The sequence below is a fragment of the Thamnophis sirtalis genome, unplaced genomic scaffold (assembly GCF_051295495.1).
Source record: "Thamnophis sirtalis isolate CommonGarterSnake01/CBP01778 unplaced genomic scaffold, rThaSir2_p1.2 scaffold_3, whole genome shotgun sequence".
Lineage (NCBI taxonomy): Eukaryota > Metazoa > Chordata > Lepidosauria > Squamata > Natricidae > Thamnophis > Thamnophis sirtalis.
Genome location: NW_028261383.1, coordinates 37,956,808 through 37,981,548, shown reverse-complemented (window position 1 = coordinate 37,981,548; position 24,741 = coordinate 37,956,808). Strand labels below are relative to the sequence as shown.

General features: G+C 41.2%; 1 protein-coding gene across 2 annotated transcripts; it reads left to right on the top strand.

Annotated features, from left to right (window-relative positions):
- Nucleotides 1–272: 272 nt before the first annotated feature.
- On the top strand, nucleotides 273–21,904 carry LOC106546696 (uncharacterized). Of its 2 annotated transcripts, XM_087708735.1 has the most exons (6): nucleotides 11,539–11,957; nucleotides 12,809–12,923; nucleotides 13,041–13,108; nucleotides 14,022–14,151; nucleotides 16,793–18,577; nucleotides 19,508–21,904. In XM_087708735.1, the coding sequence occupies exons 1-6, from the start codon at nucleotides 11,559–11,561 to the stop codon at nucleotides 19,621–19,623; spliced, it is 2,613 nt and encodes an 870-aa protein (XP_087564861.1). In that variant the 5' UTR covers nucleotides 11,539–11,558; the 3' UTR covers nucleotides 19,624–21,904. The 2 variants fall into 2 exon arrangements, with proteins under 2 accessions (XP_087564862.1, XP_087564861.1); XM_087708736.1 differs by lacking the exons at nucleotides 11,539–11,957; nucleotides 12,809–12,923; nucleotides 13,041–13,108; nucleotides 14,022–14,151 and adding exons at nucleotides 273–336; nucleotides 3,411–3,540; nucleotides 4,065–5,264 and having other exon boundaries at nucleotides 17,243–18,577.
- The last annotated feature ends 2,837 nt before the right edge of the window (nucleotides 21,905–24,741 follow it).

Here is a 24,741-nt window from a genome sequence, read left to right as displayed (position 1 = left end):
TTAATTCTTTTCTTCTGTTTTTAAAGTCCTTTGCAATGGAGATCAGAGATCCTGAGACAAAGAGGCATCTGTCAAATCTCCCTCAAGAACTGCCTTTCAGGGGGATCCCTCAGGAAAATCCAATTCAGGACACCTCAGGAGGTAATATAAGGTCCTTCCACTCCTTTGATAAATCCTAACTTTCTCTTCTTCTCTATGTCCTCTCCTCTATAGCATACCTCCTCCCATTTTATTAATTATGCCTTTTGAAATTCTGTCTCTCTCACAGGGAAGCATAGAAGGAAGTCGACTCTTTGTTTAGGAGAAGCGGAAACCGTGATTGAATCTCCAACTCAGGTATGAGAATTACTTTGATTTATTAGATTTCTATTTTTCCTTTCCCTCAGGAAATCAGCCGTTGTACATATTATAGGTAGACTTTGACTTAGGACCACTATTGAGCCTAAAAATATTGTTGTTAAGTGACACGTTTGTTAAGTGAACTTTGCCCCATTTTACGACCTTTCCTGCCACAGATGTTAAGTGAATCACTGCAGTTGCTAAGTTAGATAAATGGTTGCTAAGTGAATCTGGCTTCCCTAATGACTTTGCTTGTCAAAGGTTCACAAAAGGTGATCACATGATCCCGGGACCTGTAACTGTCATAAATATGAGTCAGTTGCCAAGCATCCAAATGTCAATCATGTGGCCATGGGGATGCTGCAAGAGTCGTTAGCATTGCAACTTTGAACAGTCACTAAAAACTGTTGTAAGTCGAGGACTACCTATAGTGTCTTCTGCCAGTTTTCCCTCTGCTTTGCGTTGGAGATTCTTTTTAGGATTTTTTTTTAAGACCTGTACTTTAAAAACAAAAGTTTTTCACTGATTATTCTCCATGCTTTTCAGTAAAAAACTGTTTTGTATAATTCTTCATGGTGTCCCTTCTTTTTGTAATTCTTTGAGTTGGCTTGTGCTGCATGGGTCCTCAAAAACATTTAGATAGATAGATAGATTGATTGTTTATTTGTATGCCGCCCTTTTCCCTGGGGGGACTCAGGGCGGCTCACAATCCAAAGGAAGGGGGGAAAACAGACTTTTACATATAAGACAGTACATGATTAAAACGCAACATTCATACCATTCGGGCGGGTTACAATCTTTAGCCCCAGGCCTGACGGGATAGCCAGATTCTAAGGGCTGTGCGGAAGGTCTGGAGGGTGGCGAGGGTACGAAGCTCCACGGGGAGATCGTTCCAAAGGGTCGGAGCTGCTACTGAAAAGGCTCTCCTCCGCGTGGTGGCCAGTTGGCATTGGCCAGCGGATGGAACTCGGAGGAGGCCTAAACGATGAGATCTAATGGGTCGTGTGGAGGTGATCAGCAGTAGGCAGTCTCTCAAGTACCCAGATCCACTACCATGAAGGGCTTTATAGGTGGCAAGTAGCACCTTGAAGCGTATCCGGAGATCGACAGGTAGCCAGCACAGCTCGCGGAGGATAGGTGTTACGTGGGTGAAGCGAGGTGCACCCACAATCGCTCGCGCGGCTGCATTCTGGACTAGCTGAAGTCGCCGAATACTCCTCAAGGGCAGCCCCATGTAGAGCACATTGCAGTACTCCAGCCTAGAGGTCACAAGGGCACAAGTGACTGTTGTGAGAGCCTCCCGGTTCAGGTAGGGGCGCAACTGGTGCACCAGGCGAACCTGGGCAAATGCCCCCCTGGTCACAGCTGACAAATGGTGTTCGAGAGTCAGCTGTGGGTCCAGGAGGACTCCCAAGTTGCGGACCCTGTCTGAGGGGTATAATGTTTGACCCCCCAGCCTGAGAGATGGAATATTTGCCAAATTGGCGGGAGGGAAACACAACAGCCACTCGGTCTTATCCGGGTTGAGCACAAGTTTGTTAGCCCTCATCCAGTCCCTAACAGCTTCAAGTCCCTGGTTCATCACGTCTAAATATTTAAATATTCAAACTGGCAAATTACCATTTTTCGAAAGAATGTTTACAATCATTGATAAGAAAAGGATGTGATTAAAAGCTAAGATTTTTGTAATCCCCTGAGAGTGGCCCTAGAGTTTTCTGGCACGCGAGCTGTCAGCTCTGGCATGCATGTGTCTGCCGGCCAGCTGAGTTTCGGCCTTTTGGTGGGCTGGGGGAGGCCGTTTTAGCCCTCCCCATGCTTCAGGAAAGCCTCCGGAGCCTGGAGAGAGAAAAAACTCCCCCCCCCCCATGCAAGGAGAAGTCGTACACGCATGTGCAGGTGAGAGAGGCTCATTGAATTGTGGGTGTGGGCACACACGTGTGCGTGATAGCGTGAACGCACACAGTTTTGGCACGCCTTTACAAAACGGTTCGCCATCACTGCCCTATAGAAATGTCCCCAAGTAAAAATTGTTCTGAAAGAGCATATAACCAAGGCCCTATTTGGCTTGCAAAGTAAATTTAAATCCCCTGGTTTGTTCCTGGAATTTATGTGGGGTGCATCTTCAAGTGGCCTCATTCAGTTGGTATGCAGAGACCTCAACCAAGCCTAAACACGAGCCATCAGCATGCACAGAAGATGGTGAGAACAAAACTCCATTCATGATAATTCCTCCAGCACCTACAATTCCCCCCCAAATACCACGAGCCCCCACCTTCCCCACCCTCCCCGTTACTTTGGCAGCCGATGGCAAGCAAGCAAAGTAGAGGCTGACAGTAAATATTAATCCCCTCATTTGTATCTGGATTTGGAGGCCGAACAATCCAGCTTTGGAACGGCTAAGAAATGTTATCCTCAGAAAATGGTCTTCATTTTCTTATTTACATGCCAGCCAATGGCTTTCGATAGCAGCAGCTTCCTTGCAATCTGAGGAGGGGCAGAGTCTCTGGACATAGATGGCAAACCACACGGATCCCTGGTTGAGCTCTCCCAGCACTTTGACGAAGGTGTTGGGGATGAACATGATTGCTCCTTCTTAGGACAACATAAGTTTCATTTCATAAAACACGACAAAGAATCCCTTTGCCTACAGACACACTTCTGAAGGGTTAGTATCACTTATTGGTGGGTTTTCCAAAGCCCACCTGCCACTTGATTCTCTCAAGACACTGAGGGCCTTTTGATTGTGCATAGATGAAGAGATCTAGAAGGAAGAGTATTTTGATGATGGTTGGCTGGATGTTTAGTAGATCAATTGATCCAGGAGGAAACGGGGCTTATTATTATTGAATGGCACTGAAAGTCCTACAGAATCATTCAAGTTGATAAAGCCTGCCTAAAATATTTTTTTTAGTCAAATGCTTTTTGTTTGTCCATTTTGTCATCTAAACCACGGATTCTTACTAAACATAGCCACTTACCTTAGTGTATATGTTTGCTTTGGGAATTTCTAAACAATAGAAAAAATCCTGCAGTCCCTCTTCCATCTGTTCTGTACTTTTTCCCCCTTTCAGGAGGGTCTTCTGCCCTTTGAGGAGGTGGTTGTTTATTTCTCCGAGGAGGAATGGTCTCAGCTGGATCCTGACCAAAAAGCTCTGCATTGGGAAGTCATGCTGGAGAATTATAAGAATGTGGCCTCTCTTGGTAAGGGTTTCCTACTCTCCAGTCACAGAGTTCAGGAAGACATTTTATAGTTAGATGCCATTAGTTAATTCTTATGAAAACATCTCTAAATAGATACCTTATCTTCAGAGGGAGAAGGAATAGTTGTGTTTTTCTACTGCTCGTAGGAAGGAAATTGGTCTATGGCATTCTGCTTAGATGTATCATATCCATTTGTTTTGTATTTCTATAAACACTTTAGGGATAAAGTAATTCCTTGGTTTGAGGTAATGCCAAACTTCATCACAAAGATTTCAACTATTTTGTCCCATATATGTTTCCATATCAGTCCTATCAAGAGTTGCCATTCAGGTTTTTTGACTTAATGCCTTTTCCAAGGTTTTATGCCTCATCAATAGAGATATTGTCATTTCTATAGCATGCCATTATAAGGATACAATATATTAGAATTTGACAAAATACCTGAAGGCAATTAATATGATTTCCAACAGAGTGATATTTTTCCCTAACTTTTCTCCCACTTTCATTTCTCTTTCCCTTTGAAGGTGACAATGAGAATGACAATGAAGTCTCTGGAGAACCAGTCAACATCTTCAGACAAAGAGACATAACAGAGAATCCTATAAATCAAATGGAATTCCAAAGGCAGGAGAGAAATCCGTCAAACAATTGGAATAAGGAAAGTTCATCTTCTTCCACTGATGCTCACATGCAGGACTTTATTGATCAACAAGGAAAAATAAAGAAAAAATATATTGGGAAAGGTGTAAGACTATTCGAAGACACATTAGATGTGAATGTGCACTATCCATCCCAAGCCAAAGTACAAGATTATATATGGAAAGAAAGAGGAAAAAATTACAATTGGACTTTCACACTTTCTCAAGAAAATTGGTCTCTTACATCACAGAATAGTATTCACATAGGAGAGAGGCCACATAAATGCACTGAGTATGGAAACAAGACTCTTAATAAAAGGATATGCACAAGTGAGAAGGCATTTAAATGCATGGAGTGTGGAAAGGGCTTCTATATACACAGTCATCTTACATCCCATCAAAGGAGCCACACAGGAGAGAAGCCGTATAAATGCATGGAGTGTGGAAAGGGCTTTACCCAACATTATCATCTTATATCTCATCAAAGGATCCACACAGGGGAGAAGCCGTATAAATGCATGGAGTGCGGAAAGGGCTTCACCCAACATTATCATCTTACATCCCATCAATGGATCCACACAGGAGAGAAGCCGTATAAATGCATGGAGTGTGGAAAGGGCTTCACCCAACATTATCATCTTACATCCCATCAAAGGATCCACACAGGGGAGAAGCCATATAAATGCATGGAGTGTGGAAAGGGCTTTCGCATACACAATTACCTTATATGCCATCAAAGGATCCATACAGGGGAGAAGCCATATAAATGCATGGAGTGTGGAAAGAGCTTCAGCCAACATAGTAAACTTATATCCCATCGTAGGATCCACACAGGGGAGAAGCCATATAAATGCATGGAGTGTGGAAAGGGCTTCCGCATACACAATTATCTTACATGCCATCAAAGGATCCACACAGGGGAGAAGCCTTATAAATGCATGGAGTGTGGAAAGGGCTTTACCCAACATGGTCATCTTGTTTCCCACCAAACAATCCATACAGGAGAGAAGCCATATAAATGCATGGAGTGTGGAAAGGGCTTCAGAAGACCTCATACTCTTAATTCCCATAGCATGATTCATAGATGTGAGAAGCCAGTCCCCAAACCAAAGATATATTTGGGTGAGAATGTATGCTAATTATTGATTTAGTGGGCTCAATCTATGGATATCAGATTTACACAGACTAAACTCTGAAAAGAAGTGAGGTTTTTTTGTAGTTCACCCTCCTAACTGACAGCCCTAGAGAAATTAATTTAGTAGTGAAATTTTTTGCAAGGGTTTGGAGTGGCATATTTCAGGATTTGAGAAGTTCATGTTGGTTTTTTCAAGTTATTCAATGACTTGGCAGTAATAGTTCTGTGTCAAGCTGGACAATAAAGAGACTGAATAGAGCAGAGAACTTAACTCAATTTTTAACTCCCTTTTTTCCTCTCTATCTACATTCTTTTTTCACTAATTGTAATTAAATCTCTTTTTTCTTCTTGCATTGTCATCTCCACATTCAGTGGAATATTTTCAAACTATTGGAATCTTCAGAGTTTGTGGAAAGCTCTTTCACTATCCAAGGACAAAACAACATACATCAAAAAGAAAAATACATTCCAACAGGGGTTTAAAATAAATCAGTATTCAGCCTTGTATTATACCCTTGGTAGTTGGATTGGATGCTGTTAGATGTCCTTGAGAGATGTATCTTACTCTAAAGTGCTATCTTCATGCAGAACATGAATAAGTACACGAATAAGAAACAAGTGTTGGTGATTAATAGCTGTACCTTACAGCTTAGTCCAAGAGTCAAATATTGCCTTAAAATCAGCAAAGTTTAAAAACAAACAGGAAAACCATTTGTCTGGAATCATATAAGGTCTTTTGCCTTGGGCAGGAGGTTGGACTAGAAGACCTCCAATGTCCCTTCCAGTCCTATGAATCTATGAAAGGCTGCATTAAGTGAAGCAGTATTCTAAGAGTTGTACAGTATTTCTGTTATAATATTCATGACTGGGAGAGACATGGTAACAAGGTCAGCCAATGAATAGGCATAGCAACTAAGTCAGCCAATGGGAGCTTAAACAGATCTGTGCTGAGAATCAAAACTGAAACTACTCTGTCTGCTCTGAACTCTGAAATGAAGCTTACTGTTCTGTCCTGCTTGTGTTCTGCTTGTAACTTCTACCACAATGAAATAATCTACTATTGGTATTGTATATTTATTCATCTGTTTTGTTATGTATATAAAGAAGTTAATGAATCCAGCTGAATCTGTTAATTGTGTGTGCTTTCTGGATTTGATTTTTCTGCAACAAACTCTGATAATTTCTCAAAACAATATTTAAATATAACATTGTAGTCAATTATTGAAAGAACTTTCCTAAAAACAGCTTGTTTATGTACCAATAGTCTTTCCTGTACCATCTAGTCTCTAACTTCCACTGAAAATGTCTTGCATAAAGTTTACTTATTTTATTTTTTATGTTATATTACCTTTATTATTTTTACAAGGTGATGCAGACAACTATACCCCATTCTCCACCTATTTTCCGCACAACAATAAATCTATCAGCTGAGTTGGTCTGAGAGAGAGTGACTGACCCAAAGTCACCCAGCCAACTTTCATATCTAAGGCAGGACTAGAACTCATCATCTCCCAGTTTCTAGCCTGAGGCCTTAATCACTAGACTGAATTGGTGCTCATTATTACTTATAATTATAAGGGGCCATGGTGGCTCACGTAAGATGCTGGGCCTGCGCACCACTGAAGTCAGCGGCTCGATTCCCGTGAGCAAATAAACCTTGTAGGGATAAGAAAGGAGCTTCCCCCCCAATTGCCTTCTGGCATCCCACGGGTAAAGATAACACCGCCCAAAAAAATTCCTTTCACAGAGGCAGGCAGCCACCTCAGTGATCCCTGGCTAACAGTGCCGTATGCTAAATATAAATTTAAAAAGTAACTTAATAATATTAAGAATACTTATAGGTCGATAACTGACGGGTGAGCCAGTCAGTCATTCCCTTTCTTATGTACTGTATAATGATCGCCAATCTTAAGGAATATAGTAGGATTTGTCAATTGCTGTGAAGAATGATGCCAGTATAGCTGACCATTATGCTGCATTGTTTTTAATTAAGTCGGGGGTGGTACCATCTGTAGAGCCGAGGTGGCACAGTGGGTAGAGTGCAGTACTGCAGGCCACTTCAGCTAACTGCTATCTGCAGTTCGGCAGTTCAAATCTCACTGGCTCAAGGTTGACTCAGCCTTCCATCCTTCCGAGGTGGGTAAAATGAGGACCCGGATTGTCGGGGGCAATATGCTGACTCTGTAAACCGCTTAGAGAGGGCTGAAAGCCCTATGAAGCGGTATGTAAGTCTAATTGCTATTGCTATTGCTACTTTCCAGATTTCAGTTGAGAAATTAAATCCATAATTCCTTGGCTTTTACTGGTTGCCAAAAAGGCAGCTCACTATGTCAGCATGGGGGAGGGGGACCTGTTGGGCATTGAGCTGTTTTAGTAGACTTCCTCAAATTTTTGGCAATATAAAGTCAAGCTGATACAGGGCAGGCAAGGGCATCCTGCAGCTGATACACCTGAAAAGGGATGAATTCAGGGGTGGGATTCAAAAAATTTAGCAAGGGGTTCTCTGCCCTGTTGCTGGGTGGGCATGACCATGGTGGGCTTGGCCTACTTGGCCTCCTGCACCATGGCGGGGTGTGTGTGTTTTTGCCCTCCCCGGGCTTGGGAGACTTTCTTCAAGCCTCTGGGACAGCAAAAACAGTCTCCCCAGGCTCTGGAGGCCAAAAACGGCCCCGTTTTTGGCCTCCCAAAACTTCTGGTAGGCATGTTTTTTGCCTCCCCGAGCCTCCGTGAGGGCCCTGCACTTACCTGCATCCAAAATGGACTGCATGGGGACTCCTGGGAGGGGTGAGGTGGACAGGGCAGTCAGGAATGGGATTTGGGGATGCTTCAAACTCAGTGTGACCAGATGAAGTGGCCAGGAGGAGCACTTCCCATTCTAGGTGTTCTAAAAAGGCAGCTCAAAGGAAAGAAGGCCCTACTCTAATGGACACAAGGGGAGGGACAGATATAAAAGCTAGGCTGGCTGGTTTCTTCATAGTAAGGAGGACATGTTTGAGTGTCTTTTCTGGTCTGGCATTTCAAACTGCATAGAATCTTAGCTAGAGGTTCTCCTGGACCCCTGTGAACCCCCAACAGCCCACCCCTGGATGAATTGTTTGTTCTGGCTGACTGATTGATCAAGAAGATTTCAGGATAATTCTTGGAAGAGCTATAATTGAATTCAAGAAAAACAAATAAATGCAATCATTCGAAGTCTGAAATTAGATTGGGAAACTTACTCCAGTTCCAACCAAATTTTAAACAATAAAGGTTTTCTGCAAGCTTGGGTGTTTTTTTTTCTTGCTTTCAAAAATGTTTTCTTTGCCCTGTTGTGTGACTTATTTAAACAGTGCATTCCCTCAGCGATTTTAAAAGAAAAGCATGGTCAGTGGTACTGAAAGCCACTAGAAGATCAAGGAGGTTTGCACTCCCCCAGTCCTGCTATCTCCACAGCAACAGCAATATACCACTTTACACTGCTTTACACCCCCAACAATTTGGGTGCTCATTTTACCCGCTGTAGAAAGTTAGCACTCATCTCTCTCCTAGAAGAATGAAATATTTTGAAAAATATTAAAAAGGCAGAATATTATATTTCCCTGGATGAGAACTGGAGAAACATGCTTTTGGCAAGCAGCCCCCACCTTTCCTAAGAGCCCACAGCAGATGTCAGCACTTAAGACATAAAGAGATAGATAGCTCTACTCATAAGCAAATACCCTCACCCAAGATTCAACAAAGGTAGGATTAGCCCCCAGCCACAATAGGAATTGCCCAAAGCCCCTTCATTGCATCATCTCAGATGCACCACTCCCAGTAGTTCAAAATTCAGCCAAACTTAGCTCAAACAAACTCCTAGGATTTGTACATGGCCCCATGGGAGTCTGACAACAGCCAGTAGAATACATGTTCTTGCACAGGAACAGGAAGTTCAAGTGCAAAGCCCAAAGAAGGTATAAAAGACACCCACTCTTAACTCCAAGTGGTCAGCTGCACTTGAACCACAAACATGGTTCTGTTCATCAATAAATGGACCCTCTTATCAATCGGCCTCCAGCCTCCATTTTGTCTCCAGTGCCTTTCTCCTGGCTTCGAACTGAACCCATTTCTTCCAACATCACCTTGGAAGGATGGAAGGCAGAGTCAACCTTGATCCTGGTGAGATTTGAACTGCCAAATTGCAGTCAGCAGGCAGTCAACAGAGGTAGCCTGCAGTACTGCACTCTAACCTCTGTGCCCCGTAGGCCAGAGGTCATCCATAAAGGCAACCAATGAAATTTGCATGTTGTATTCCAGTGAGAAACAGAATGCCAGGCATATAAAAATAATTTGCATCATATAAAGCTCTCTGCAGTTGCAGAGCACCAACCCTTCCAGGCAAGCCAGGCCAAGAATGGAACATTGCAAAGTTATTATTAGAGGGATATGATATTATTGTTTGTTATAGTAAGAGAATGTTGAAAACCTATCAGAGCTGCCTGCTAATCTTTTTCATGGGATGCAGAATCAAGCGAGGATTATTTTGCATGTCTCCAGTAAGAAGAAAGCTGAATTTGTGTTTCTTTACTCCCTCTGTGAAGAGCTGTGGCTTTCTACAGAAACTTCCTTTAAGACAGAATAGTGCATATGGGTCTAACGCTGTCAAAAGTAATTAGATTAAGAAGAGTTTTATTGATCATGGGAGAAACAACGCCCTCCTTTCTCCTGGACCCCAATGGAAAAATGCATCCTTTCTCCCGTTTGCAGCTGCCTTGCACACACAATCCACCAGAGGTCTCTCTCTGCAAACAGAAGACAACCCTATACACTTTAGCATTGGGCCACTGGAGGTATAACAGGTGGTTTACCATAGGAGAGTGGGAAGGAAGTGACATCAATGAGTCTTGCCCCTCTAGGATGCTGCATGCTCTTTCCTTTTAACCCCTTAAGCGTCTCAGGGGCTTTTAAAAGGCTGCAGAAATGTCTTAAGCGCACGAGATCGAGAGGTGGGCGGGGTAAGTGTCTCTTCCCGTGCAAAGAGAGGCAGAGTGAAGGGAGGGACAGATCAGATGCCAAGTCCTCACGCAGGTTCAATCTTTTAAATCCCGGGAGAGGGAGAGCCCGGATCCTAGGTTACCCTGCCGCTCGCTTCCAGGCACGTAGCTGGTAGAGGGAAAGCCGTGCTCCAGACCAGCCGCGTTGCCCCAGGATTAAATCCAGGTCCTCGGAAAGGAGGGGGTGTCCTGGGGGAATCCTTCACATCCCATATCCTCGATAAAGTTCCTGAGTGGTGGGGAGATTGCTTCCATAGCAAATCTCGAGCAGGAAATAACAACAATTTTGCAAGGGAGGAACCGCAGGAGATTGTGCTCGCCTTCTCCTTTATGTGCTGGAGGAGACTAAAATAGGGTTGGAATCTCAGCAGTTCAATTTGTCTTAGGAGGGTGAGTGAACCAGCACATCATTCACCCCATCATCAATGTTTCGTGTGAACTCAGCCCCTGCAGTTGGTAAATCTGATTTATTTGTTGGTTGGTTGGTTGGTTGGTTGGTTCAATTTTCCTGGCCACCCATAGAAATGTGTTTGTGTTTAGAGTGTGTTGTGTGAAGTTGCCTGCATGTAATTGTACGATTTGGCTCTTAAAAAGCAAACCGTGAAGAAAGGGCAATGGAACATCGTAAATCAGGTCATTTCATTGTATGTGAACTGAACTTTTGTGATTGATTAACCTTTTAAGCATTTGCCATGTTGTGTGAACCCTGCTTGTAGGTAAATGCAAATATGGGTTTTTATAAAGCAAGCCCTATCTTGATCACATGGTCTCAGGGCACTGAAACCTTCATCAGTACATCCCAGTTGCCAAATGTCCAAATATTACAAGGGTCATAAATTTGAAAAACAGGCATAAGTCACTTTTTTGGTGCCATTGTAATGGTTTTAATAAAAGTGGGATGCAAATAAATAAATATTAGATATTAATGCACAAGCACTAACTGCTCATTGCCACTATAATTCTGTACTATCTTAGAAAAAATACTTTCTTCCATTGGGATAAGTGTTCTTCAGGGATTAAATCCATTACTTTCTAATTCATCCCAAATACACACATTGGATGCCATCTGTACATCCTCTTGTAGAGGCAAAAATGTCTCTTGGACAAAGACAACAGAATGACTTGTTCTGGTCATTACTATGGTTAGAGGAATGGTCCTGTGAATGAAAAGGTGTTTGGAGATCCACAAGATTCCCTCGACACATGTGGAGTTGCATTCCAGGTCAGAAAAAAATGGAAAGTAAGGGAACTGGAAAAGGCCCTTCTGGTATTCGGTCTGGGAGCCAAGGGAAGATCTGGGCAAGAACTAAGCAGAAGATTCAGGAGGAGAAAATCACCCTCTCAGACATTCAGGCCTGGAACTTCAGGAGCATCCAATATCAGGAGGACGAGGGTCCCCGAGGACTTTGCAGCCGACTCCATTCTTTTTGTAGTCGATGGTTGAGACCAGAAAAGCACACAAAAGCACAGATGCTGGACCTGGTTGTTCTGGAGCAGTTCCTGGCCCTTCTGCCCCTGCAGATGGAGAGCTGGGTGCGGGATTGTGGAGCAGAGACTACCTGCCAGGCGGTGGCCCTGGCGGAAGGTTTCCTCCTGAGTCAGACAAAGAAGAAGGAGCAGGTTGAGTTGCAGGTAAGAGACCATCATGGGGGAATTAGAAGAGGTTTACTGTATTTTTCGGAGTATAAGACACACATTTTTTCCTCAAAAAAGAGGCTGAAAATCTGGGTGCGTCTTATACACTGAATACAGCATTATTTGACTCCCGAAGCCCTGTCCCCTTCAACAAAATGGCTAGACAGCTTGTAGGAGGCTTTCAGAGAGCTCCTGGGCACTGGGAACTGGGGAAGGCAGAAATGAGTGAAAAACGGGCCGTTTTTTGTTCAATTTCCCTCACCCCATACCCCAGGAGTACTCTATAGGCCTCCTAAAGGCTATGCATGCAATTCTTTTGACGAAAAACAAGCGTTTTTGGGAGGCCATCACCCTACAGGAACACTCTGCAAGCCTCCTAAAGGCTATTCATGCCTTTTTGGGGGGAAGGGAAACGGGCCTGTTTTTGCAAAAAAACAGGCCGTTTTTGAGAGGTTTGCAGAGTGCAAAACCTTTTTTCAAAAAAAAATTGCCTCTTCAAAACCTTGGTGCATCTTATACTCCGGTGCGTCTTATACTCTGAAAATGGTAAATGTAATGTCGCTTATTTGGTGAGAGGGGTAGTATATAAACTTAATAAATAGATAATATATTTGAATTCTTAACCCTTCCCTTCCAGCATTCTGTAGCATTCGTAATATGTGGAGACATTTCACTAATTATTTGGGACATTATTTCATTCTCCAAGAAAGACATGGGACAATAGTTTCTTCCTTCTTTCCAGCCACACTTATGGATATTGGGGGCTTTGAATTGGTGTCTATAGAACAAGAATCCTCTTCACGATGTGTGATGTTTGTTAATTCTTTTCTCCTGCCTATTATTTCAAGTCCTTTCTGGTGAAGATCAGAGATCCCGAGATAAAAAGGCATCCATCAAATCTCCCCCAAGAACTGTTTTTCAGGAAGATCTGTCAGGAAGTTCCAAATCAGGACACCTCAGGAGGTAAAAGAGAGGTCCTTCCACTCCTAGCTTTCTCATTTTCTCTTTGTCTTCTCTTCTATAGAAAACCTCTTCCTACTTTTTAAATTATGCAGTTTTAAAAGTCTGCCTTTCTCACAGGGAAGAATAGAAGGAAGTTGTCTCTTCCTTATGGTGGAGCTGAAACCATGATTGAACCTCCAACTCAGGTAAAAAAGAGGAACTTATTGGATTTTTATTCTGTCTTTCATGAAGTGAAATATATAGAATTGTTTCATATTTTATTCTGGAGTTTTTTTTGGGGGGGGTGAGTCATTTTTGTGCTCCTGAGCATATAGAAGATTCAAGATTATTAGGAAACAATTTTGGTTAATGACCAGTATTGAATCTCTTTGTAATGATTATTCTTTCTAGTTTTCAATAACTAATAATTATTGTATGAACCAATTAAGCAGATCAGGTTAAAAAATAAGGCAGAGTATAGCACTTAGCAATAGCATGTAGGCTTATATATTGCTTCAAGGTGCTTTACAATCCTCTCTAAGCAGTTTACAGAGTCAGCATTTTGCCTCCAACAATCTTGGTCCTCATTTTATTGAACTCTGAAGGATGGAAGGCTGAGTCAACTTTGAGCCTGGTGAGATTCGAACTGCCAAATTGCAGGCAGCAGGCAGTGAGCAGAAGTAGTCTGAAGTACTGTGTTCTAACCACTGCGCCACTGGGGCTCCTTCTGCAACTACAGGGAGGATTGGAGTCATTGACGGGTGAGGTTTCCAAAGCCCACCTGCCAATTGATTCTTTCTAGACACTGAGAGTCTTTTGATTGATGGATAGATGGACTGATGGACAGATAGAAAAAGGTAGATCAAGTGGGGTTACTTTTCACTGAATAGCACTGAAAGTCCTGCAGTATCAGTCAAGTTGATGAAACTTGCCTGAAATATTTTTTTACTCAAAAGTTTTTGCTTTGTCCATTTTCTCACCTAAACCACAGAATCCTACCAAGTGCAGCCATTTACCTTAGTGCATAGCTTTGTTTTGGGAATTTATAAACAATGAGACTGTTTTTTGTTTTTTTTACAATTCCTCCTGGACCTTTTGTGTACTCTCTTTCACTGTCAGGAGGGCCTTGTCTCCTTCGAGGAGGTGGCTGTGTATTTCTCCAAGGAGGAATGGACTGAGCTGGATCCTGACCGAAAAGCGCTGTATTGGGAAGTCATGATGGAAAATTATAGGAACGTGGACTCTCTTGGTAAGGGTGTTTCCTATTTTCCAATCAGAGAGTTCAGGAAGACATTTCATAATTAGATGTCACAACTGTTTCTTTTTATTTTGATTCTTTGCTCAGTCATCCATATTTTTCGACTGGATTTGGCTTTTTTAAAATTCACCTATCATGTCCTTTCCAAGGACTTGCATTAGGCAGATGATGTTATTTTATTAAAGTAATTTTGCCAGAGTGAAGCAACCATCCAAGTTTTGAATAGGAAATAAAAAAGCACGGTAAACAAGTAATTCAATAAGAAAAATTATGAAGAAAGAAAGAAAGAGGAAAGAAAGAAAAAGTAACAGAAGTAGCTTCTGATCTTTTTCACAGCAGTTCCAAGTGCAAGTGCATTTTAACCTCTCTCTCAAAGACTACATCATAGTTTTCTTCTTTCCATCTAATCTTCAAACCCATAGATCGCATGTTCATGGTCCCTTTTTTCAGCAAAAAGTCAGTGAGGTTTCTAATGGCTAATAAGTGTTTATACTTGTCAATTATCTAATGAAACACATCAATTTAGCCATCTCCATCAACCATTACTTCATTGTAGATATAGTACAATATAGTACAATTATGGGCACAGCCATAACTTGTTCCATAACTTTGGTGGCAACCCGATTTGGTCATGACCTGAATCTAATTTTGGAAATTTGGCACTAACCCAAAAAAAATATGGCATGGAATGGGAAATCGGCCGCGGGGGGGGGGGATTGTGAATTTTTTGGTTGGAACCCGATTTGGTCGTCTTCAGAAGCGTTCATGACCAGAGGTTCTACTGTATTTTAGAGTCCTTCCATCTTTTTGTACATAATAGTTTCCCTGTGGTTATCATACATAGAAACAGCCTCCTAGGACTCTTCTAGCTGCTTATCCATTACTCCCAACAGAGAGCATTCTTGTTTCAGTTGGAGTTTGATCTTTAAAATTGTCTGTATCATATCTATTTGAATACAAATTTTTCTAGCTTTTTTACAAGTCCCTAAAGCATGATAAAATAACCCTTTTATGTCAATCACACTTCCAACATTAATTTGAATTATCAAAACTTTATTCAGATGGCGTCCGCTACGTGCTCCCGTTCGCATTTGTACTGAAGCATGCGGGAGAGGGCATCAGCTAGAAAGTTCCTCCCGCCTGGAATGTGCTTTAAGACAAAATCAAAACGGTTGAAGTATTGAGCCCATTGGTCTTGTTTGTGTGATAGTTTCCATGGGGTCCTAAGCGCCTCCAGATTTTTGTGGTTGGTCCAGACTTTGAACGGTTTCTTGCTCCCGTCCAACAGGTGTCTCCAAGTTAGCAGTGCCCATCTCACTGCGAAACCTCCTTTTCCCATGCGGCCCATCGTCTCTCTGTGTCTGTGACCTTGCGGGAGGTGTAGGCACAGGGTTGTAAGTTTCCTTGGTTGTTTCTTTGGAATAGCACCGCTCCCACTGCCACATCGCTGGCGTCTGCCTGGATCACGAAAGGTTGCTCGGGGTCAGGATGCTTCAGCACTGGCTCCTTTGCAAACATTTCTTTTACTGTCTCGAACGCCTCTTGGCAGGTTAGGTCCCATGGTAGGGGTTGTCCCGGACGAGGTTTCGTTCCTGGGCTCCTTGTCTTCAGGAGGTCTGTCAGGGGTTTGGCAATCTTCGCAAAGGAGGGGATGAATTGCCTGTAGAAGTTCACGAACCCTAGGAAGCTTTGTAGCTATCTGTGGGTGCGAGGGGGATGCCAGCTTAGGACGGCTTGCACTTTCGCTGGGTCCATCTCTATTCCCTCATTTGACACTCAGTAACCCAGGTAGTCTAACTGTGCAGAGTGGAATTCGCATTTTGATACCTTGACATATAGGTTGGCTGCCAGAGGTTTCTCCAATACTTGGCGGACCAGGGTACGTGGTATGCAATTAAGCGAAAACAGTTTTTGCTCTCTGTAAAGTTCCCAGAAGATGACCTAATTAATTTACGAGCCCTGAGACAAAGTTCAAAAGAAATCCAATCATTTATTAGGATCGACATTCTAGCATGGACTCCTGTGGAGCCATAACTGCTTTCGCTTAATTGCGTTTGAACTTTACCCCCTGTATCCCTTCCCTTCTGTCCTGCGTCATAATTCATATTCTCCAACTAGGCTGTAGACATGAGATCTGACTCCGGCCCAAGGCATGCATGGAATTTCCTCTTCCATGCCAGCCTGATAATAGTCATGGCAACGCTCTAGAAGTTGACACGCAGATTGTCTCATGCAGGAGCCAACACTCTCCAACCAATCAACTATAATTGCGTTCTGGCTCATTGTACAGCCCCACTGTTCCAGCTACTAAATTTAAATATCTTAACAGAAGAAAAGAAACATTGAAAAATTGATTTAGTTCTTACAGGTCTCTGTTGGAATTGGCCTCCCTCCAGTAGAAGTTAGATTTTCTCCTAAGGTCTCCTTGTTATAAGGATAATTCTAATTTAAAAGGATGCTTTCAATATTTTCAAAGGTTTGATGGCTCATGAATGTTACTCTTCTGTGCTACTGCAAGCACATAAAAATGCAAGATAATAGAATTTGGCAAAATTTCAGAAGGTAATCACATGATTTCTGACATCTTTTTTCCTAATCTCATTACCAGTTTCATTTATCTTTTCCTTTGAAGGTACCTATGGGCAGAAGAATAAAGATTTCATTGAACCATTCCAATTGATTAGACATGGAAAAGGAATTGAGAAACATGCAGTTCAAATAGAAGTAGGAAATTGTGATAGAAACTGGCATAAGGAAAGCTCAACTTCCATTGATGCACAGATTCAAGACTTTCTTACCCAACAAGGAAAACACAAGAAAAAACATATTGGGAAAGGTGTAAGACTATTCAAAGACACATCCAATGTAAATGAACATTATCCAACCCAATCGAAAGGAGAAGATTATATATGCAGAGACAATGGAAAACATTACAATGGGACTTTCACTCTTTCTCGAGAAAATGGATCTCTTACATCTCATAAAAGCATGCATACAGGAGAGAAGCCATTTAAATGCATGGTGTGTGGAAAGGGTTTTAGCCAGCAGAGCAACCTTAGTTCCCATAAAAGGATCCACACAGGGGAGAAGCCATATAAATGTATGGAATGTGGAAAGACCTTTACTCAGAGTGTTCAGCTTACTTGCCATAAAACAATCCACACAGGGGAAAGACCATATAAATGCAAAGAATGTGGAAAGAGCTTCAGTCAACCCAGTAGTCTTACTGTTCATAAAAGAATCCACACAGGGGAGAAGCCATATAAATGTATGGAGTGTGGAAAAACCTTTACTTACAGTGGTCATCTTACCTCTCATAAAAAGATCCACACAGGGGAGAAACCATATAAATGCATGGAGTGTGGAAAGACCTTTAGTCGTAACATTCAACTTACTTCCCATAAAAGGATCCACACAGGGGAGAAGCCATATAAGTGTATGGAGTGTGGAAAAGGCTTCTGTGAAAACTGGTCTCTTACTGTTCATAAAAGGATCCACACAGGAGAGAAACCATATAAGTGTATGGAGTGTGGAAAGGGGTTCAGCCAACATAGTAATCTTACTTCCCATAAAAGGATCCACACAGGGGAGAAACCATATAAATGCTTGGAGTGTGGGAAGATGTTTATTTATAGCAGTCATCTTACTTCCCATAAAAGGATCCACACAGGGGAGAAGCCATATAAATGCATGGAATGTGGAAAGACCTTTACTCATAACATTCAGCTTACTTCCCACAAAAGGATCCACACAGGAGAGAAACCATATAAATGCATGGAGTGTGGAAAGGGCTTCAGCCAACATGGTAATCTTACTTCCCACAAAAGGATCCACACTGGGGAGAAACCATTTAAATGCATGGAATGTGGAAAGACATTTACTCATAGCAGTCAACTTATTCCCCATAAAAGAATCCACACTGGGGAGAAGCCATATAAATGTATGGACTGTGGAAAAACCTTTACTCATAGCATTCAACTTAGTTCCCATAAAAGGATCCATACTGGGGAGAAACCATATAAATGTATGGAGTGCGGAAAGGGCTTCAGCCAACATAGTAGTCTTACTTCCCATAAAAGAATCCACACAGGGGAGAAGCCATTTAAATGTATGGAATGTGGAAAGGGCTTTACTTATAGCAGTCACCTTACTTCTCATAGCTGGATCCACATAGGAGAGAAACCATTTAAATGCATGGAATGTGGAAAGACCTTTACTTATAGCAGTCATCTTACTTCTCATCAAAGGATCCATACAGGAGAGAAGCCATTTAAATGCATGGAGTGTGGAAAGGGTTTCAGCCAACGCAGTAATCTTACTTCCCATAAAAGGATCCACACAGAGTCGAAGCCATATAAATCTCGGGCATGTGAAAAGAGCTACAAGAGGAGCAATGACCTAAAAGAGATACGTTTAGGTGAGAATGTTTGTTAAAATTAGATTTAATTGGTTACATTTATTCATTTCCTTTTTATGCATACAAATACTAGGTAGGGAAGGTTTTTTTTGAATTTGACCTTCACAATTGGCAGTCCTAGAGGGATGAATTTACTGGTGAAAATCAGTAATTATTTTAATTATAAACTCTGAATTTTTCAAAATACTGTCATCTGGAGGTGACAAATTCTATTGCACATTAAAAAAAATTGTTAAATTTATGTTTGTTCCAGATTCCTGTTGGCAGACAATTTCAAGAAATTGGTGATTTTAGGCATGTCTGTTGCTGAGCTGTTATTTTATGAAGATGTTGTCTTTATTGTGTCTTTATAAGTGAGCTGCTTGCTCCCAACTGTTTGTTCTTCCCATTTGATCATGGTTTTTGAAGAAATACGAACAGATGTTTAATAAGCACTGCTTCCCCCAGAGCTATATTTCTCTGATGCATTTTTTTCAAGGTTTATTGGTGTTAGTTCCGCTATAGCCAATATATAGATAAAAATTCAACTGATTCACAGTAACTTTTCATAGTTTAATTTTTTATTCTTTTCCCTAGTCTTAACAGTTGTTTTTCCCTTCCTCTTTCATTCCTTAATGCATAAACAATTTCTCAGTGGTTTTTACACTTCTCTGTTCTCGCAACAATTTGGAAATGGCAAATTCATTGGATATGAATGAATATTATAATTGAAAGAGAATTCAAGCTCCATTGGAGTTTACAGAGTGAGATGGAATGTGATATTGAATTGCTCAATTAAATAACTGGGGTATTAAATTAAAAACCACAACTAAGAGAAATTGCACTTTGAATTTTTCATGATTTCCTCTTTCTTTTCTTTCCTTCCTTCCTTCCTTCCTTCCTTCCTTCCTTCCTTTCTTTCTTTCTTTCTTTCTTTCTTTTTGCATCTAGTTAAGGATATTCCAGAGGATCAGGATGAAAGTGACTGCACTGTGTTGACATTGCAAACCACCAAGGAAGAAGAGAGATCTTTGGAAACCAGTGGGGTTCAAAAGAAAATAATATGAAATTATGAAAAATTACTTCAGTTCCTCCTGACTAAACCCACAGAAATGAGATGGGGAATTGCCTGTGAGATGTGAAAATACCAGAAAATAATACTGGCCAACAAAGATTTTGCATCCTGTACACCTTTGATGTATCTTATAGATTTTTGGCTGCTAATCACAAAAATAGCCTGTCATTTAAGGTGCTGTGTACTGCTTTATAGAAATCTGTTCTTTCTACACAATAGCAATGTACACCCTACAGCCGTGATGGCGAACTTGTGGCATGTGTGCCAGAGGTGGCATGCAGAGCCCTCTTTGTGGGTACATGCACTATCACCAGCTGATCTTCGTGGGTACCAGGGCACCGGAAAATGGCCTGAAAATGGCCCGACAAATGCCCCCAAAGCAGCTGTTTTCAGGTCTTTTTTGGCCATATTTGGGACTGCTTATGAGAGTGTTTTCAGGCCATTTTTCAGGCCATTTTTTCAGGCCAAAATCTGCCTGAAAACAGCTCAAAAATGGCAAAAAAAACCCAGGCATGTGCACCAATCAATTTCAGTCTTTGAGTTTTCAGTGCTCCGGGGGCCGCACAAGTATGCACATGGACGCACATTCTGGTTTGGGCACTTGGTGCTGAAAAAGTTTGCCATCACAGTACAGTATCTGTTGGCTGCATTGCACAAATGAAAACTATAAAAACATGGAAACCTTGGTTCTAATTTACATGAAAGCTGGAACATGACCAGTGAAATAAAAACAAGGATAGAGAAAGCTCGAACAGCACTCTTCAAAATGAAAAAAGGTCTTCTGCAGTTACGTCATAAGCCTAAGATTGAAAATCAGGCTTGTCAGATGTTACATCTTTTCTATCCTGCTCTACAGAGTGGAGAGTTGGTCTCTGACAGAAAGTCACTTAAAGAGACTAGGAGCATTTGAAATGTGGATTTACAAGGAAAGATTGAAGGCAGATGAGGTCCAGGCGGAAGAAAAACATGGCTTCAAAATCTAAGGGCCTGGTTTAGACAAAACTCAACAGCACTTTTTCATGTGGCTGTTGATAAAAATAGGATTGCCAACATGATCACCAATGTCTAATGATGGATATGGTACAAGAAGATGATGTGAAAGAAAGGAATTGGCTAGACAAATTGGTCAGACAAATTAAGAAGGATATATCATTTGATAGGATAGTGACAGTGAGGGCTAAACATCAAAAATATCAGGCACTGATAAAGAGGAGCAAATAAACTCTGAGAGGCAGTGATAAGAATTAAGACTGTTGTGAAGTTTCCAAAGGATGGCCTAATTAATTTACGAGCCTCGAGACAAAGTTAAAAAGAAATCCATTTATTAGGATCAACATTTTGGCATGTCTTCCTGTGGAGCCAAAAATGATTTCCGCTTAATTGCGTTTGAACTTTACCCCCAGTATCCCCTCCCTTCTGTCTGTGTCATAAATCACATTCACCAACAAGATGCTATGCCAGACTATGTACATACGCATTTCACACATCAGCTGTAGGAATATGAGACCTGACTCTGGCCAAAGGTATGCATGGAATTCTACTCCCTTTTTCTATGTTGATAGTAGTCATGGAAACGCTTTACAAGTTGACAATTGTCATGTTTACAAAATAATGATATAAGTTCTATAAGCTAGTTTCCAAAAGCCAAAGAGAAATAAAAGTAATAATTGAAGCACAGTATTCAACTGTGTATTCAACACAATATTCACCTGAAATATTGATTGCTTATTAAAAATAAATTTGAGGATACTGGAATATGAACATTTAATGGGTACCAATATATTAATCATTACAATGGACCCCGGTAACTGCTCCAAAAGTTAATAATTTCACAACAGATAGCTGGCAAAATCTCAGGAGAAGGTATATTACTACTTTCCAGTAGCAATGTATGGCTGTGAGAGTTGAACCATAAGAAAGGCTGAGTGCTGAAGAATGGATATTTTTGAATTGTGGTGTTGGAGAAGACCTATTGGAAGAGTTCCTTGGACTGGGGGAGATCAAATCAGTCAACCCCAAAGAATGTCTACTCTGACGATGGATAGATACGGAAGCTGAAGCTCAAATACTTTGGCCACCTAATGAAAAGACTAATTGGTAAATACGCTGATGATGGGAAAGACTGAAAAGGAAAAGGAAATGGCAAAGGATGAAATGGTTAGATAGTGTCATTGACACAATGAACATGAATTTTGGCAAACTCCGGGAGACAATGGAAAATGGGATACTGGCATGCTATGGTCCACAGGGCCATAAAGAATCGGACACAATTTTAGCAACTGAACAACAATAAAAATATTTTAAACAGACTAATTGGATAGGCAGATTGTAGAAGAACAAAAGGCAAGCTTCAGAAAATGATATATATGATAAATCAGTGTTTACAACTGATTCACAGATCAATGAATGCTTCCTTAAAATGCCTGTTTTTAGCATTTATTATCACTTGCTTTTGATACAACAAAGAGGAAAATGATGAGAGATATTTCTAGCTACTGATATAGATTACATATATATATTGATGAAGATACTTTAATTCAAATATGGATAAACCGAAATATCTCCCTAACAAAACATTAAATCACAAAAGGTGTCCATCACGGCTGTATACTGGCTCTCTTCCACTTTAATTTTTATATATAAATAACAATGTTTATAATTAACAATGTTAATAATCCTTTTTATGCCTCATCAACTGAAAGTAGAAAAGTCTTTATTACACACAGACAACTTTGTAATGTTGATAGCATTAACTCGAAAAAAGGAGAATCCTGATAAAACTTGTAATAAGTCATAGGTCGAAAATTTGATCCCTTACTTATTGCACTCCAAATTGCATCAGGAACAGTGTTTCTCAACCTTAGCAACTTGAAGATGTCCGGACTTCAACTGCCAGAATTCCCCAGCCAGCATTCGCTGGCTGGGGAATTCTGGCAGTTGAAGTCCGGACATCTTCAAGTTGCCAAGGTTGAGAAACACTGATCAGGAACCTAGAACTAGATTCATCATGCCTCTGTTTGTCCAACTGAATCAGTCTAGTTTGGAAGAATTTTTTTTTACTATTAACTGATAAAGATGAAGATGTAACAAAACAATAACAATGCAAGATACAAAGGTGCATGTTGACAAAGAGTGCTGTTAACATTAGAGGGGATGTATTGAACTGATCTGGATTGTTGTAATTTTATAGAATTTTGCTAAAGTCAGTGTTGCCAATAAACATATATACTACTAAAAAAAAAATCAGACTCATCTACAGTGTAGAATTGAGACCTGAGCCAACTGGTATGAATGATGAAATATGGAAAGTTGTTCAGTCAAAGGCCTCATTATGGGAGAGAATCATCACATAACTATCCATGTGGAAAGAGCTGAAAGGATGTAAAAGTCCTCTCACAAAAGGAGCCGCGATGACAGGAAGCTCACAAAATGCATGTGCAAAAACTTTTCTCTGAGCACTTATATTTTGCCTTTCTATGGTGTAACAAGGGTTAAGAAAAATCTAAATTGGATTTAAATAAAATTAATGAAATGTCAATTGTGCGGTTACTTTTCAAATGTATTAAATTCTCTTTCTCTTCAGTTGTGTTATAAATTACTAAAATGCACACCGCAGAAAAGCCATATAAATGTACAGTCATAGTGGTTCCTTTACTTGACAAAGAAGGATCCACACAGAAGAGAAACCAGGTAAACCAGAGGTGGGATTCTGCCGGTTCACCCCGGTTCAGGCGAACTGGTAGCGGTGGTGGCGGAAGGCTATGCCCACCTGCCCAGCCGTCATCATGGATGCTTTGCACATGTGCAGAAGGTTTTGCGCATGTGCAGAAGTGCCATGCGTGTGTGAAGCGAGTGAGCGCACACGCGTGCTCCCGGTTCCAAACCGGTAGCGAAAGTAAGAGGATTCATGCCTGAGGTAAACGTGGATTCTGGAAAGAGCTTCAGGAGGAGCCATGACCCAATTTCCCATAACAGATCTATTTGGGTGAGACGCCTTGTAAATTCTAAATCTAGTTGGTTAAATCTATGCATTTCCTATTTACATATACTGTACTAAGAAAATAAATTTCTTTTTTAGTTTGACCCTCACATCTGGCAATCTTAACATAAAAGACATACAGATCTATTATTATTGCCTGAGATGATTCATTATTCCAAAACTTACTTTGAAAAGGGGAGATATTTTAAAGGCGTAGAGATCTCCCTTGTGGTTCTGTTAAATGTACTTTCTTCTAGTCCATCCTTGTTATTGTTTCTCTCCAATATTTTCCCCTAAAACTCTGAGGGTTGTTTTTTTTTATGCTAAAGGCATCTCAAGTTTTTTTCTATTTCTTTGGGCCCAAGGAATTCAATAGGGGATTTTTTAAAAAGTTGAAGAGGTGCTTGTGAAGGCATCACTGAAGCTCCATCTATTTTTTACATGTGTGCCATTATGGGAAGGAAGCCTTGGAGTGGCTTTCCCTTCCTTTTGTGGTGTCTCTTGGGATTTAAGGTAGCCTGAAGAGCCCATTGGTTTCCAATGATAAGAGGAACATGTTGAAAAAACCAGAGAGTGGATATTTAAGTGTCTTTTGAAGAAGAAACAACTAAATGGGGAGGAAGGGGAAACAACTGAATGAAGGGGAAGCAGACTTGGACTTCATCAAACCAACAGCAAAACAAACTAAAAGGAAAAGCATAGCCCAGCAGCTACACCTCTCCAGCAGGGGCAATACAGCCATCCAGCAGCAGGTAAAGCACAGGTGTCAAACTCGCTGCATCACAGTACCGTCATGGGACATTTCACAATGTTTTTCCCATTCACCAAGATGGAGGTGGGGTGGGGGTGGCCTGCACACAATGCATCTGGCACACGGGCCACCAGTTTGACACCCTTGAGGTAAAGCATCTTTCTTTGTTGGCGATCTGAACCATTTCTCAAAAGAAGTCCCTCACAGCAATCCTAATCAAAATGGCTTGGATAGTCATTGAACACTTACACCTGCCATTTTGATCTTCACACATATTCAAAGGGGTCACCCTTGTTGTGTCCGTCCTTCCATTTACTCAGAAAAACATTCTGCCCAGGTGGAAGCACCTACAGGATCACTGGCTGAAGTATAGCTAGTTC

Excerpts from the sequence above, each read along its gene's own strand:
- LOC106546696 (XM_087708736.1), top strand. The coding sequence starts at position 3,507 with ATGCTGGAGAATTATAAGAATGTGGCCTCTCTTG. Across the intron at positions 3,541-4,064 it reads TAAGAATGTGGCCTCTCTTG|GTGACAATGAGAATGACAAT; the intron begins GTAAGGGTTTCC and ends TTCCCTTTGAAG. Across the intron at positions 18,578-19,507 it reads CCTAAAAGAGATACGTTTAG|TTAAGGATATTCCAGAGGAT; the intron begins GTGAGAATGTTT and ends TTTTGCATCTAG.